General features: G+C 47.3%; 1 protein-coding gene across 1 annotated transcript in view; it reads left to right on the top strand.

Moving 5' to 3' along the window:
• CASQ2 (calsequestrin 2) overlaps nt 1-16,550 on the top strand; it is a 57,982-nt gene that overhangs the window by 36,796 nt on the left and 4,636 nt on the right. The window contains exons 6-9 of the mRNA XM_010968259.3: nt 334-464; nt 2,055-2,100; nt 8,541-8,595; nt 16,450-16,550. Coding sequence (XP_010966561.1) covers nt 334-464; nt 2,055-2,100; nt 8,541-8,595; nt 16,450-16,550 — 333 coding nt within the window. The remainder of the gene's footprint in view (nt 1-333; nt 465-2,054; nt 2,101-8,540; nt 8,596-16,449) is intronic.

Here is a 16,550-nt window from a genome sequence, read left to right as displayed (position 1 = left end):
CGAACATGGTCTGTTGACACTGGCTTCCTCCCCCAGCCCTGGCAAATACAGTGGAGTGATGGCGATCGTGGAATCCGATTTCCCACCTTCCATTCTAACTGCTCTCTGCCCCTGATTGGACCTCATTTGCCAGGTTTTTCTCTTTGTCCTTTGATCACAAAAGGAGATCAGTCCAGCCAGACCTTAGATGCTGAGTTCCTGTCATTTCAACATTTAAGTTAAAACAGTACATACATGCTCATGTCTTTTGTAGAGAACACACACACCCTTGCAGCCGGACCACCACTAGACTAGCATTCGAGGGAACTATTGTCTTGTTTCTAATTGCTACAGGTTGCAAAGAAATTGTCCTTGAAGATGAATGAGGTTGACTTCTATGAGCCCTTTATGGACGAGCCCATTGCCATCCCTGACAAGCCTTACACAGAAGAGGAGCTCGTGGAGTTTGTGAAGGAGCACCAAAGGTGGCCCCGATGGCATGCAGGGGACAGGGGGTGGGGCGGCTGGCCCAGGGCCTGGGGGATGGAGAAAAGCCTCTCAGTCCGGCCATTTCAACCCCAAGAGCAACAACCTGGAGTTAGTACCCCCGAAGAACTGAACCCAGGAGTGTGGCTTTGGTAGGCATTGATCAGTGGCAGGGATGTTACTGCATCTTCTCAATATGGGTCTACAGTTGCAAGCAAGGTGAGGCCACCTCGCCACAGTGAGAAAATCTCATCGAGTAAGATGTGCATAAAATTCTACAATGATAATGATAGTGATTTAGTGACAGCCTCGTAAAGTATGATTTTACCTAGTCTTCAACTGTATGCGGTAATTATCACCATGCTAATTTTCACAGGTCCAGGAATTGGGCTCAGGGAAGTTAAATAACTTAGCCAAGAATGAACATTTTATGCATGGAACTTCTGGGAGAGGAATATTTGATACCACTAACTCTAGTGTGGATCAACACACTTTTTCTGTAAGGGGCCAGATAATAAATATTTCTGGCTTTGTGGTCCAGATGGTCTCTGTTGCAAATGCGCAATTCTGCCATTGCAGTGAGCAAGCAATCATAAGCAATGTATAAACAAACGGGTGAGGCTGTGTCCCAGTGGAAGTTTATTTATAAAAACAGGAGCCATTGGCTGGATTCCGCTCACCAGCTGTAGTTTGCCGACCCCAGCTTGAGAGAGGGACAGTCCTAGAACATCAAACATGGAGGCGGGTTCACTGCCTGGGCCGCCCACCCCCCAACCACATGCTCACAGACATTCACTGAACCTGGAGCATTGTGATTCCATCACCCGGTCCGCCTCAGGCCCTACAGGGAAGCAGCACTTGGAGGAACAAGTATCAATATATCTAACACCATTTACCAACATTCAAAAAGAAATGAAACCTGGTGGGAGGGTAGGTGGAGCTCAGTGGTAGAGTACATGCTTAGCATGTGCGAGGTCCTGGGTTCAATTTCCAGTACCTCCATTAAATAATGATGATGATGATGATGATGATGATGATGATGATAATAATAATAATAATAATAATAATAATAATAATAATAATAATAATAATAATAATAATAAATTAAAAGTAATTTTTAAAAAAGAAATGAAACCACAAGCAAAATAGAGATCTGACCTGCTCCACCAAACATCCCAAAGGGCTTTTGATGGCTGGCTATGGTGACAAAATAGTTGGAGTCCTGGGCTGTTTTCTGTCCGAGGTCTCCCTCTGGGCCTGCTCTGGGTCCTCAGGAGCGGCACCTGTCTCGAGGAGGGGAATGGCTTCTGGCCTGGGGATGAGCTGAGTCTGTGTCCTCTGACCCATTATTTGTAACAGACTTGGATCAAATGGGTCTATGGAAAGACGAAGAGCTTTCATCCCAGCGCTGTGTGCCACACGACAGGGTCGATCTGCTCTGTCTCTTAGGGGAGAAACAGGTTTGTAGAGATCGTCATGCTCTTGCAAAGGAACCAGCATCTCATCTTACATTTCACGGTGCTGAGGCTTTGGTGTCTGCCAAGGTAATCCCTACTCAAGGAAACTCTTCTTTTTTTTTTTGTTCCTAGACCCACCCTACGTCGCCTGCGTCCAGAAGATATGTTTGAAACATGGGTAAGAAAGTGACAAACTCTTTGTGCCTTGTAGAGATGGGTATATTCCCCCAGAGGAATACCCTTGTGAGTCTCAAGTCTAATTTGGATGGGGTGGATGCATGGATGGTGGAGAATTTGAAACTTGGACAACATCATACTCAGTTACAACTCAGTTCTCCAGGGATCCAACTCAAGCCTCTCTGGGGTGACCAGTAGGCAAAATTACTCTGTACCTCTGAGTTCACTTCCTACAGTGACTACTGGCTTCCAATCATTGGCCACTAGAGACCCAAGATAACATAGCAGGAGCTCAGACCATACGTTTATAGACTTGGGCTCAAGTCCAGAACCCGCCACCTACCTAGTCGCTCTTCATGCTCCATCAAATCGTGTGGTCTTTCTGAGCTTTAGTGTCTGTATCTAAAATTAGGCTTTTTGTAAGAATGCATGGCGCAAAGAACCCAGAACATGGTAGGTGCTCAATCAGTGAATGGTAGCTGTTTTTCTAAGTATCTACTCAAAGCACTGAAAAGCACTGAGTCAGATTTTCCCCTAGGTTTATGTCATTGACAATACGTACAGCGGGTCAAATAGTATTATAAAGAGGTCCTTGGATATACACCCCCCACCCCTCCCTAGCTTTATACAAAATTCTGCAAACAATAGCAACCAAAGTCTGTGGAGCATTTTTCAAAGCATTTCATGCATCCTTTTACTTGGATGTCTCAACAGTTCCAGGAAGTGATATAGCACAAGTATTACTTAACTTCATGGGGAAACTGACAATCATACAGATTAAGTTAATTACTCAAGGGTACATAACTAACATGCATTAGATCCTGGGACTGAAATTTAGACCATCTGGAGCCAAATCTCACGTTTTCTCCAGTATACCTTTTAGAGGGGCCATGTCCCCGTAAGGGAATATTTTGGTGGGGGGGGGGGGGGTAAGGGGGAAGGGGATTAACTTGGACACACATGTTTACTAATTCTCCAGTTCAGAGTCTAAAGTGACAGATGAACAAAACAGTGGAGTAACTTGACACTTTCTGTTTTATTGGCATGTAACTTCTGTGGAGGTCTGAAGGTAGAACAAACATTTCACACCAAAGGCAAATAATCCAGTCTAGAGGAGTGGAATATTTAAGAACGACTCAGCACAATAGAAACATATGTTCCTCACATTTAAACCTTTCAAAAACTTAACTTCTAGGAGGTATTGCTATTAGATTTCAAAATAGCAAAAAGGGTATAATGATGTTTTAAAATATTTTTATTCCTTTTTAAAATATTTTTACTTTTCACTTGAAATAATTTCAGACTTATTAAAAAATAATGCGAAGATTTCCGTGATCTCTTTACCCAGATTCCTCAAATGTTAACATTTTACCACCTTAGCTTTATCATGCTCTCTTGACAGATACATAGATACAGATTTTTTTCTTTTCATGACCTATTTGAGAGTAAGGAGCAGACCCAATTCCCTTTTGCTCCTAAATACTTCAGAAGTTTTCTAAAAACAAGAACTTTCTCTTACATAATCACAGGACACTTATCAAAATCAGGCAAGTAACACTAATACAATTCTGTGCTCGCATCCGTGGACCTTATTCAAAGTGACCGGTTGTCACTGGTGTCCTTTATAGCGAGAGAAAACATTTGTTTTTTTTCCTGGTCTGGGATCCAACCCTGGGTCACATGCTTGTGTTTGGTTGCTAGGTTTCTTTAGTTGCCTTCAATCTGGAAGGGGTTGTTGGTATTTCTTTGTCTTTCATGACATCAGGTTGAGAGTGATTATTGCTGTTCTGTTCTGCTGTGCCTTTAACTTGACTTCTCCTTTTTATTTTGTTCATCCCTAAGTAAGACGTCTCAATTATCAAGGCTCCTGGAAGGGAGAGACTGCAAAACTGCAGAACCCTTCTCTAAGGCCTTTCCTCCCTGACACAGAAAACCACCACATCGTAGCGGGACACCCCTGCCCCCTCCTTCCGATCCCTGACACCCCTAACACCCCACACTGCCCTGCAGAAATGTTCCCTCCCCCATTTTGGAGACAGATGTTCAGAAAGAAAGTTCACTCTCTGGCCTTATGGGAACCCATTCTTGGCCTTCTTTTCACTTAATGTAGAATCACAGCTTTTGCAAGGGCTGTGTATTGAATTTAAGTAGGTGGAGAAAAGGGCAATTAGACTGGTTTCCTCCTTTCCAAATCTTCATCATGGAAGACCCACGTGACTTCCCCAGGAGACCTAGTCAGACCTAGCCAGCCCCTCGTCCCAGTCTCCAACTAGGGAGGGAGGGCAGGACAGGCCCCCCTGGGGTCATCTTCGCAACCCAAAAAGAGAGAAGCAGAAATCAGCCTGTCAGAAGGCTCTCCAGGAACCACTCTGCCTACCCCCTCATCCACGTGTGCCCACCTCAGAGGGCACTGCTCCCAAGCAGCATCTCCAAGGGTTACTTGGCCACAGCAACTTAACCCACACATATCAGGAAAGTAACCAGTTCACGAACTTAAAAGTCTTAATCTTCAACACCTACTCCCTTAGACTTTGCAAAATATGAAATAACAGAGGAAAGCTAGGTAGGGCCAGAGCAACTCTTAACCTGCGTCTCTCCCCAGTTGTATGGGTTTTTAAAGCAGCAAATCATAGACAATACATAATATATTATTCCTTTAAAAAAAAGGTATCTAATAATATTTGATGTGTGTAAATCAAATAGCTATTGATTACTTATTTATTTATTTAGACTATTCAAAGCATATCAGGGCGGTCCAGGCCCAACATTGACCTGTTCTTCCTCTTCGAGACTCCATCTTCCCACCAGCTCTCCACCCTAGCAAGTAGTCAGCCAGAGTCCTCGGCAAAAGCCCCCAGAAATGAGAGTCAGCAATTCTTTCTGAAAGAATCCTCCCTTGGTTGCAATAGGAAAGTAGTTAGCAGGGGGTGGCCAGGGATCTCCCAGTGAGCCCCTACATCACTCCGTTAATTAGGGAGTCTGCCAGTTTTGCTTTTTATTTTTCTTTGCGTCTCTTTATTCAACATGAGAGCAAACATTCAATAGAGACCAGAAGGAAATAGAGTTAAGTATGAACAATGGTAATATACCTGATCGGTGGGGAATTGACATTTAGTTTCTCCTTGATATCTCTAATATTTTCAGATGTTCTTCGAGCAGTATGTAAGATTTTTATCACTGTACACTTTTTTTTAAAGTCAATAGGCATTAAGAAAAACCTATTATGTTGTGGTGAGCACAGAGGTTATAAAAATAAACATTGCTGTCCTGTCGTTAGGAATTCAGAGCTGAGTAGATGAAACAGTCTCAATAATACACCACCAGCCCACCATGCTCGCTGCCATGACAGAGGGACATACAAAATGCTAGGGAATCCAGAGTAAGATAGTCACCAAAGTAACTCCTAAATTTCCACATCTCTGTGGGAGCTGGTGTTCAGATACTGTACAAAAGCCCTTTCTTGGCCTCTTTCAACTTAAGTAAGAGCCCCTGACCATCTTCTGCAAAGCCTGCATTATGAAGCCCATGCTGCTGTTGCTGGTGATGTCAGGGAGGAAAATTTTTCCTCTACCCTCTTAGGTTGATGTCTTAGGGCCTGCAAATTAAACTGGCAAAAGACAGATTGGTAAGAGGGGGAAAAAAAAACCAGCTTTAATTAGCTATTTATGCATGGGCGTTCACAAAGAAATGTGACTCAAGGAAGGGCTTATATACGATATTAATGAGGTAGTGGGGGTGGGGGCAGAGGAGTGCTTCTGGGAGAACAAATGACTTTTTAGAAAGATAAATGAGCCCTTAGGGGAACAGACGGCATATATGATAGTTTTGTGATAACGTCTGTCCAGGAAGAGAGGATTAGAGTTATGACAATTGAGTTCTTTTGAGAGGCTCTGCTTATACGCAGATAAAAGGATTTCAGGGATTCAAATGCCTTCAGCCAAAATAGTTTTTATGCCATAGTGGTTTTCTCCGGACCCCTTCAGTGAGAAAGAAAGAGCATGTGCTTTGGGACCAGACAGACCTGGCTTGAATCCCTGTTATGTCTCATACCATCTCCATGGCTTTAGGTAAGTCACTCAATTCTTTAAGCATTAAATAGGAGTAAGACTTTGATTTCAGCTTAGAGATAATGCATTTACAAAGTACTGATACATAGGATGGCACATTGCAGATATTTTTGTCACCATTTTAATCTTCATTACTATTTTAAGCCAGAACCCCTTCCCTCAGAGAGCTTGCATGCCATCTGGTTGAGAAGAGAAAGTTTGGACAATTTAAAAGGTTATTATCAAGGCAATGTGATCTCATGACTAAATGGGTGATCTGGGCAGCAAAGACTGCGGGGCTCAGAGAAAGCCCCTGGGGTGTTCTCAGTCCCATGGATGGTCAGCTGGGCTCTTCCTCACCTGGGCACACTGGATTCTCACGCAGTAACCCTGACTTACCAGCTTGCCCTTGGAGTCTTGCTCTGTGAGTTTATTGCCGAAAACAGCTGGCACTGAGCAGCGCCTGCCTCTTTGCAGGTGTTCAGTGAAGGTTTGTGTGCTGAATCTTTGAGACCCACAAAGAGAGAGGCTCTTTCTCTTGGTTAAGGTCTCTCTCTCCATCCAGGGACCAGCTCAGGCCTGGGGAGTGACAGCCATATTATGAGCAGCCTCCCGGCAAACGAATATGGATTCTTAATTCTAAAACCAATTTCCAAATACGTTCTAGAAGGGCACACAGAAATGAAGCCTGCTCCACAGAGTTAACACGGCTCCCTTCCAACTGATGGCAGGAGACAGAGACACAGGGCAGCCTAATGAGAACTGATGAGGATATTCTGTCTGGCGATAATAGCAAATGTAAAACAGTGAAACCTCAGCCTCCCCTTCTGGTCGCTGTCAGATTTGTGTAATAAACCTGCCCTCATGCGCACACACAGATACACATCTAGTAAAATTCAATTCCCCAGAGAGTCTGACCAAGGCAGTGCCCACTCTCTTGTTTTTAATAATAATATTTTCCATTTAATCTCTCCTAGAATATTTGGAGGTTTTTGTCCATTTCAAACTCAAAGGAAAAAAATTAGCATTTAGATAGGATTGCACCAGCATTAAAATCAATTGAAATGGAAACGGAGATCATGGGAGGGTTGAGATGCCTGGAGTTTTTTTTTCCATGGGATGATTCTGATATGACATTCAGGGCGCCCAGTGAATCCCTCTGTCGCTGTCAGTGATAATCATATGCGCTTGGATTTGTCCCCGGTGCCTCCTTCTCACACATCTTCCTCTCCAAGTCTCCTGAGGATCACATTTCTCAGAATAAAGGCCCCTCCAAGCTCCTGCTTCTCCTTCGGCAGAAATAATTGATGCAGAGGAGACACGAGGCATATAAATGGTCCTTTCTCTCCAGGACATAGAAACATGGACTGCCACTTGCTTGCCCTTGGATTTGAAATGCTCTCTCTAGATTCTTTGCCTCATCCCAGCCTCCCACATTAACACACACTTTTTCCATCACACCCTCAACCTTCCCTAACTCCAAATTCCAGACTCTTCCTGCAGCCTCTGTCTCTCCAGACCTATCCAGTTTTGGTGAACTCTGGTTCCAGACCCCAAGTGGATAACCTGGAGGGCACACTGACCACATGGGTTCCATTTCTTCAATAAGAGATGTCTTAATGGGGGGTGGGGGCGGGGATATAGCTCAGTGGTAGAGTGCGTGCTTAGCATGCACAAGGTCCTGGGTTCAATCCCCAGTACCTCCACTGAAAAAATAAACAAACCAACCTAGTTAATAAAATAATAAAAAATTTAAAAAAGAAAGATGTCTTAATAAAGAAGCACTACACTTGTATATGATTCTTGTGTGAACGAAACAGACCCACCTCCTAATATACCTCATCGAGTCCTGTCTGCTGCTTGTTTGGGGATAGTTTCAGGATCTGTCAGTAGCATTCAGAAGGTTCCATAATCTGGTATATCGCTGATGATATTTGCCGGTGCTGAAGTCTGGGAACACAGACTGACATCCACAATGACTTTGCGGCGTTCAGAATGTTTGTTGCCCTCAGGGCTCCTGATGAGCCATACTCAGATTCTTCCTTATTTTGCCTTTCACTGCTGCTCTCCGGGACCCGCCAGACCACGCGAGTGAGGCCCCTTTAGTGCTAATGTCTGTGTGTAGTTGGTGATTTCCGGTCTTGCAAACCCATTTCCCAAACTCCACACATTCCTCCCAGCTGCTCGTCAGTGTTCCCTTCCTGAACGTGCAGCCTGCTGGGCCCTCCTGTGCGCCTGTGTCCACGGCTCCCCCTCCCCTTCCCCTCACCCCCCCAGCCCCCCAAGTCCGGCTGCCTCCCATTTCCATTCCAGCCTGAGTCTGTCCCTGATGTCCCTTTGTATCTCTCCACCCTCTCCACCAGGGAGAGTAAACTCTGATTCTTTTCTCCCCCAGGAAGATGACTTGAACGGGATCCATATTGTGGCCTTTGCAGAGAGGAGTGACCCAGGTAGGAAACCCCTAGTCTTACCCTGTGCACCTTTAATGAAAACTGACTTCTCACTTTTGTGAGCCCCCACCCTCTTTTCCTCCACTTTCCTTCTTCTGCAACCGCCAGATATAGGGCGCCCCCTGGTGGTCGCATGTCGGATATGACTCCAATTTCAATCGTGCGCCCAGCTAAGAGAATGTGAACCTCATTCTGCCTAGCTGTCCAACTAGGAAAAAAACACCGAGTACTGAGGATATCAAACATCCTAACTTTATAGGATGTGTGTATGTATGTATGTGTGTGTAACCGTCTGTCCACACTTAAAGTTCATTTACCAATTTTGGGATCTAGCCCATATGAATCACAATCCTACCTTAAAATAACAATAATGTACCCTTTAGTCTGCAAAATACTGTCTGCGCTTAGGAAACTTCATAGAAAATATTCCTTCAAATAATGAGAACTGGGGGAAACAAGCAGTTTATTTCGAAAGTGCAAAATGACCCTATAAATGGAGGTGTCACTTTGTTTTATTTTGGAACTTGGACAACTTCTTCCTGGTTTCACTCTTTTTAATACCAGTGGAGAGTGAAGCTCAGGAAGAATTAATTTTGCAAGTGGTAATGTGCCAGGTCCCTTCAGCAGTGTGCTGTGAGAAAGGGTCCCCAAAGGGAAGTGGAGGTGGCAATTCTGAAGTGTGTTTTGGAAGTCCTGGGACAATCCAAAGGGTGACCAGAGAAGGCAGAGAACTTCCATTAGGATGGCTAAGCAGCCAGGCTTTGGGCTAAGAGGTGCCTGGGCAGGGGCTCCCAACCTGGCCAAAGCCGCCTCGGGCAGACTGAAACAGGACCTTCAGACACCTGTCAGTTCACGGGACTCAGACGAGTGCTGATGCACCATGAGGTTTGGGAACTACTGCTCCAGGTAAGATACAATTGTCTGGTATTTGCTTAGGGCCTCTGCCTCTTATAAATTTATAGGGACAGATGAGGAAACAGAGGGTCAGAGAAGCTCCACAAAGTGCCCGAGATGGCATGATGAGTTAGTGATAGTCCATGAAGGAAGAACTGATTGTCTCATTCTTCAATATATAACTGGTTCCTCCACATGACTTGACACATAGTAGGTGCTCCATAAATGCTCACAGGCAGATGATTAGACAGGCAGATGACTGGCCAAGGCTGAGCCCAGCTCTTCACTGTCTGACTAGTTATTTGTTTTTGTTTTTGTTTTTGGGTAACACACTATCAGCCTCCACAGTTACTTACAGACTGAAACCCAAATGTGGGTTTTATGCAATTTTTAAAATTGAGATATAATCCGCATACCATAATATTCACCTTTTTTTAAGTGTGCAGTTCAGTGGTTTTTAATATATTCACAAAGCTGCACAAATATCACCACTATCTAATTCCAGAACCTTTCCATCCCCTCAGTAGGAAATCCCGCACCCATGAGCAGGCACTCCCATTCTCCATTCCCCTACCCCCTGGAAACCACTAATGTACTTTCTGTCTCTATGGATTTGACTATTTTGGATCTTCCATATAAATGAAATCATGTAATATGGGGCATTTTGTGCTTGGCATCTTTCACTCAACATAATGTTGTCTTTTTTGGGTAATTTTTTCTTTGGGGGGGCAGTGATTCAGTTTATTTATTTATTTTAATTGAGGTACTGGGGATTGAACCCAGGACCTCATGCATAGTAGGCACACACTCTACTACTGAGTTATACCCTCCCTGCCCCCCATTTTTTCCCTTTCCCTTGACGAGGTACTGGGGATTGAACCCAGGACCTGACGCACGCCAAGAACATGCTCTACCACTGATCTTTACCCTCCCCGCTAAGGTTTTCAATATTCATCTGTATGTGGTATATATCAGTAATTCATTCATTTTCAGGGCCAAATAATATTCCATTGTATCCAAAACAAAATTATGCTCTAAATCATCTTCCCCCTTTTTGTATTAAATCTTTTGACTATCCATTGAAGTCCCAGTTTTCCCATCACTGACTTGCAGATTTGGAAAAACTTCAAGAATATCTAGTCTGTGTCCCAAAACAAAAAGCAAAAACCAAAAACCCAGTATGGTTCCAGCTTCTTTCCACAGATTCTGACCACCCCTCTGCCCCTGGAGAAGAAAACAGCAAAGGAAGCCAGTTGCCCAAGGTTTACAAGCTATAATCGAATAGCATCAGATCCCTGGTGTGGTGTGAAGAGAGCCGAAATCGCCAGCAGCAGCAGCCTGCTGCCCAGACTCCAGGGGGCTTCCTCCCCCCCCCCCCAGCCCCCTCCCAGGACTGTGGGGAGGCCTGACTGGCTCACTGGAACAATGGAACAAAGAGCCTCCGAGAAGTTGCTGGAACCTGTTTGACCAAGATTGCTGCTGTAATGAATCAAACTTCTGAAACTACTTCCACCCCCTCCCTGAACAAATATCCCCAGGCCTGAAGCTGTGTCTTGCCCCAGAGGAGCCCAGGCTGGGGCTTGTTACTGGGAAGCTGGAAGGACTGTGCTGGGGGAGGGGTGGGGGTGGGGGCGGAGCTCACAGCATTTTTCTGCAGCGAGGAGGGGCCTGTCCTGCTCCGAGCTGGGAAAGCGAAAGGCTTTTCTCTGAAAGTCCCTGACTCTGCAGCTAGTCAGTCATTACCCGCGGGTCACTGATGTGTAACCCGGGGCCAAGGGGCCTGGCGGCAGGACTAGGAATGTCATTCCTGCCCAGACAGTCCTTCCTCATATACGTTGCTCTTGCTAACAAGCTACATGTAGCTCTTGGCCCTACCAAACCCCTACCTACTCACCAAAGGAAGCAGTTCATACATTCAGGAAAAGACTACAGCTCTCTCCTTAAAGAGCTAACAGTCTGGAGGAACTGTGCTGTGAGCTTTATGGAGATGGTCTTATTTGGTTCCTAAAGTCACATTTAATAATTTGTCATCCCAGCACCAGATGAGATAATTGAGTTTTAGGGGTTTAATGACTTAGCAAACCCCGTGCTGTACCCAAGCCAAGATTCAAATTCTAGCAGGCTTTCTTGACCTCTGGGTTCATCATCATTCTGATGAAGATGAGGATGCCAACGACCTGCGGTATGCTTATGTAACATAACAACCCCATGTTTTATTCTCATTTTACAACGGATGAAGCTGAGGCCCAGAGAAGTTAACTTGCTAGGAAGCAGTAGAGCTGGAATTAAGCTGAGGGCTGTCTGGCTCCCCAGCCACCCCCTTCACCTCAAGGCCCTGATGCAGAAGTGCAAGCTCGCCCTTCCCTCTAGGAGTCACCACCCCTGAGGACACCTGAGCGATCCTTCAGCCAGCCCTCCTTCCTCTCTGCTGTCCTTTCAACATCTGAAAGACCGACAGTTCAGTGGCGCGCTGGAGATCACACGGTTGGAGCCACAGCAGACACATGAGCTTAGACTTCTTGGTGACGCCTCTGGGCGCTGTCCACCTGACAGCACTCCCTCCCCCAGGCTGCCCCAGCCAGCTGCGGGCTCTGAGCGTGCGCAACGCTGCTGCGATGAACGGGGGCGGAGGAGCCAGAGAAAGGAAGAGGGAGTGAGAGGAGAGCAGAGCCACGGGGAAGCTCAAGAGCCCAATTAATGAAGAAAAGTCAAACTTCCTCCCCCTTGATCACCATCAGTTCCTAGACTTTGAATCTACGACTGTATAGCAGCAGCAACAATTAACGAACCCCTCTCCGAGTGAGCCGAGTTCCCCAAGGGCTCTCCCCGCGGTTCCGACACTCCCAGCCCTCCCAGCCGAGAGCTTGCGTTCAAGGGTTGCAGACAGTGTCTGCTCGCTGGCCCTGAGCGTAATCTCTAGGTCCCTTCTGCGCCGAGCTCTCATCCCCGCTGCCCGCAGGCAGGCGGGTCTGGGAAGGACACCTCCGGCTCTCTGCTCTTGCCGGGTGCCCTGCGGTCCTGCCCGACTTCCTCTTCCATCGCCTCCCCTCCGCTCCTGCGCTCAGGATGCTGCCGGAGCTGCTGTTTGACAGGTTTGAAAAGGAGTCTCCCCTGCCGCCTCCAGATGTGTCTGCATCAGGCTGACATCTTCTTTATAACACTTGATGAAAGGTTCACAAAGTGGCGTTTCTACATGAGCGCGCGCTGGATGGATATCCTCCAAGGGCAGGGGGAATATTAGCGCTAACAAGCTGGAAACGCGGGCTGCCGTTGGCGCGCGAGCAGCACAGCCCGCCGGGGGCTCCCCGCACACCTCTCCAGGCCCTTGTTCCAACCGAGTTTCAAGGGCCTCTGGCCTTGGTAAAATATTTTTGAGGCCAGTTGTCTCAAATAGGGATGCTAACTGCCTAGCTGAGCTTCCAAATTTAAACTTGAATTGTTACATTTAACATTCGGTTCTTGCTAAGTGCTAAATGTGGTTCCACGCACTTAAATAGCAACACATTTAATCTTGACAGCAGCCCTATGGTTGTAGGCGGTAGGGACTGTCATTATCATCTTCCCCGATGTACAGACAAGGAAACAATCGTATGAAGAAGTTAAGTAACACCCCCAGGTCACATGGCTAATCAGGGGTGGAACTGGGATTTGAACCCAGGCAGTCCAGCCCCAAGCCTGGGCTCTGTAACCACCACTTATGCTCCTCTTCATCACAGAACCAAGCCGTTTGACTTTTCCACCAATTCTGGGTCCTGAGCACTGGGGGAGAGAGCAGAGGAGGGCTGCGGTAAGGAGTGGCAGGGTGTTCAGATGTCTCAGGTGCCATCTCAGGACCATGGGGCTCACACATGGTTTCCCTGTTCAGGGCAGATGTCTCACTCTAACAGGTGACCACATGACTCACCGTGTCAGGAAGGTGCTGTCATCCTTGTCTGTCCTCGGAGTCTGTCCCCTAGGGTTCCCAAAGGGCCCAGTTTCAGATGCCACGTTGCTGCTCTCTGAGACTTTCACGCTTACTGAGTGGGCCTTTCTGAGGGGGCACCTGAGGGCAGTCACCTGCCCCTACACACCCTCGTGTCCCAGTACCTGGCCTGGGCCTACTACAGGTGGGCACTCAGAATATACCTGCCTGATGGTGACAAAATGAATCCCCCCCATTAATGAAGGATGAACGTCGTGAGAAACACTTATAAACAGACCATTGATGGGGTGAGAAAGAAAGAAGACAGAGAAGATCTTGGCAGTCTCTTTTGCAAGCCCCTCATGTGATAACAAAGCATCGTTACTACCAGCGGCCCCCGAGGTAATGGGGTCGCTGTTCTCTCCATTTTCAGATGAGGAGATGGAAGCCCCAGAGAGGTTAAGGGACCGGTGCAGAGTTTTCAAACTAGACGGGTGCCCTCTCCAGATACAACCTCCCAGCTGTGTGGTGCCTACCCCCCACCGACTTATCTGTGTCATCTGTCACAGAGCCAAACAGCCTGGCTCCCCGAGCCTAGGCCTGTCTCCAGGAGCGAGGCCCCAAGTCCCATAACTGCACGTGATGCGGTGGCAGGGAGGGTCTTTCAGTGCCTTTGTGCGGTGGGCACCGCCAGCCCCAGAGGCTGGGTCTGGAGGACGGGGCGCGGGCCCGGCGTGCTGTGGGCCTGTTACTCCGGGGCCATTGCTTGGTCTGAGAACCACATGTCTCTGCCAGACAGGCCCCAGCTCCTGTCTGTCCTGGAACTGGTTGGTCCCCCAGGGCTGGTGCAGCCTCATTCCCACCAGGCCTGCCTGCCTGGGAAGGCGGAGGGCAGAATCAGCGGCTTCCCCTCCCACAAGGATGTGATTCCCAGAGGCCTCTCGCTCACCGTGGGAAACCTGGCCCAGCCAGGGCCCTCGGCCCAGGTCGTGGGATCTCAGGTCCAAGCTCGTGTGGCAGGGAAGGCGTCACAGCTCCCACAGCACCGGCCCCTCTTCTTTACTTAGGGCCATCTCTGAGACTCCAGTCGCACTCAGGGACGTGCTGAGTGAGCCAATCAGGCTGTGGCCGGGGAGGGTGTGGCTCAGCTGTAGGTTAGAAAGAGGGGGCGGGACTTGTGGCTACTCAGGGGCGGGCAGAGGGGGCCCACCAGCCCCAGGCTGCACCCTGTGTGTCCCTGGGCCCCGCCTCGCTTCCCTTACCTGGAGGCTTTCACACTCTGCGGCCAGATCTCAAGCACAAACTTGAGAAAGAAGATGCAGCAGCTTTTGTTAAGTGGGTGGAGACCTCACAGGCAAAGTGGATTGTGGAAAGGGCTCTGGACGTTCAGACCAAAGCAGACACGGGTTAGAATCCTGGCTCTGCCCCTGGCTTGCGTGTGATGCTGGGCAAGTCACATTCTCTCCCTGTGTCTCAGTTCCGTCCTCTTTCAAATGGAGGTAGTAAATTCTTCCTAATCTCCATGAGGACTACATGGGAAGGTTACATGCAAAAGTACTCAGTAGCCAGTAGCCAGTAAATGCTCAAGAAATACTCCCAAAATTAAGGTTGGGTGACGTGATTGCAGACTTCCTGCATGTAAAGAACAATGTCCTGTGTGCATAAAGGAAGAATTTGAGAGATGGACTTCTTGAGGAAAAAAAGAAGATTTCAGTTATATGCAAGAAAAAGACTCAGCTGTCAGGATTATTAAGTCTGTAGTGGGCCTTTAGGGAAGTCAAAGGGTCTCAGTCCTGGAAACATTCAAGAGAGAAGACAGACATGTTCTGGGTGAGGCTATACACTTGCCTGGATATGTGGGATGTTTGGGAGCCCTTTCTGGTTTGAGACTGGGTGCGTCTCAAAATAATAACCACAGAAAATAGTCCTCTAGTTTCAAAGGTGAAGGACCTGCTAGCCTACGAATCTCAGAATAATATTTCCTCCCCCCAGACTTGTCTGTGTTCCTCAGAAGCACAGGGAACTCGGTGGGACCTCCTTACAGACTTCTCTGCCCTAGTGCTCCTGCAACAGGGGGGGTCACTAAGAGATTCTGAGGTCTTCCCATTTTTCTGAGTTTTGTTCTAAAACCGAACTTGGGTCCTCTACACGCGGGGATGCGCTGACACCATGGAGCTCCTGTCTGTGGCCACGTAAACACACACGAGCACGTGTACACGCATACACAAAGGCACAGAGCTTATTCTCAGGAGCTTGTCAGAAGCTAAACTCTTTGTGTCTGCTTGGGAGTGGGGCGGGAATGCTGAGGGCTCAGGGTATGCTTTCTCTTACTGAACAGTCTTCCAAAATTTTTGCTTCTGTCATGAGTTTATCTTTCCAGTTCTTCAAGGTTTAGACTCTCCGGACTCTTGACGCTCAGAAGGCTTGTCTCTGCTTTTCTTATGACTCACCCCTCCCCTGGGGGTGATGAAGGCGGCTGACTGACTAGGGGGCTGGCAGAGCATACAGGGAAATAGTGAGAGAGGGAGGGAACCCCATTTACTATCTCAAAGCTATGAAACCATCAATCAGAGCTCACTTAGTCTGAAGGTTTTAGGAACTCCAGTTTGTGGAAAATTAAGGGTCCACGCTCAAAGTTCTTGGTCCATAGAGCAGATGTTATGGGGAACTCTGAGGGATAGCAAATTATCCGTGTTAAGAGATGGCACAGAGCACTGAGGACCAGGCAGGAGTCGCTCTGCTCTGGGATTGCGTTTTCTGACTCCAGGCTGGTCAATTTTCACATGCAGGTTAGCAAATGGAGCTTGACTTTGAGTTACAACCAGACACTTCCCCGTGAACTTTTAATTTCTATATTCACCATGTTTATTGTTTCCTTTAAAGAAGCTGCTTTGCAGCTAGAGTTCTCATCTGATTGATTATATAGAAAAAGCCTATAATTGAGGGTATGCACCAAATGGCCTCAGAAACCTTTGTAGAAAAACGGCACTCTGCTCTCTGAGTTAGTTAGAAGCCATGTGTGTGCAGGGCTTACTCAATCTTCTTGAACCCTGTTTCAGATGGTTACGAGTTCCTGGAGATCCTGAAGCAGGTTGCCCGGGACAACACTGACAACCCTGACCTGAGCATTGTGTGGATTGACCCAGACGACTTTCCTCTG

Source organism: Camelus bactrianus, chromosome 9 (assembly GCF_048773025.1).
Source record: "Camelus bactrianus isolate YW-2024 breed Bactrian camel chromosome 9, ASM4877302v1, whole genome shotgun sequence".
Lineage (NCBI taxonomy): Eukaryota > Metazoa > Chordata > Mammalia > Artiodactyla > Camelidae > Camelus > Camelus bactrianus.
This window is presented reverse-complemented; position numbering and strand designations above follow the sequence as displayed.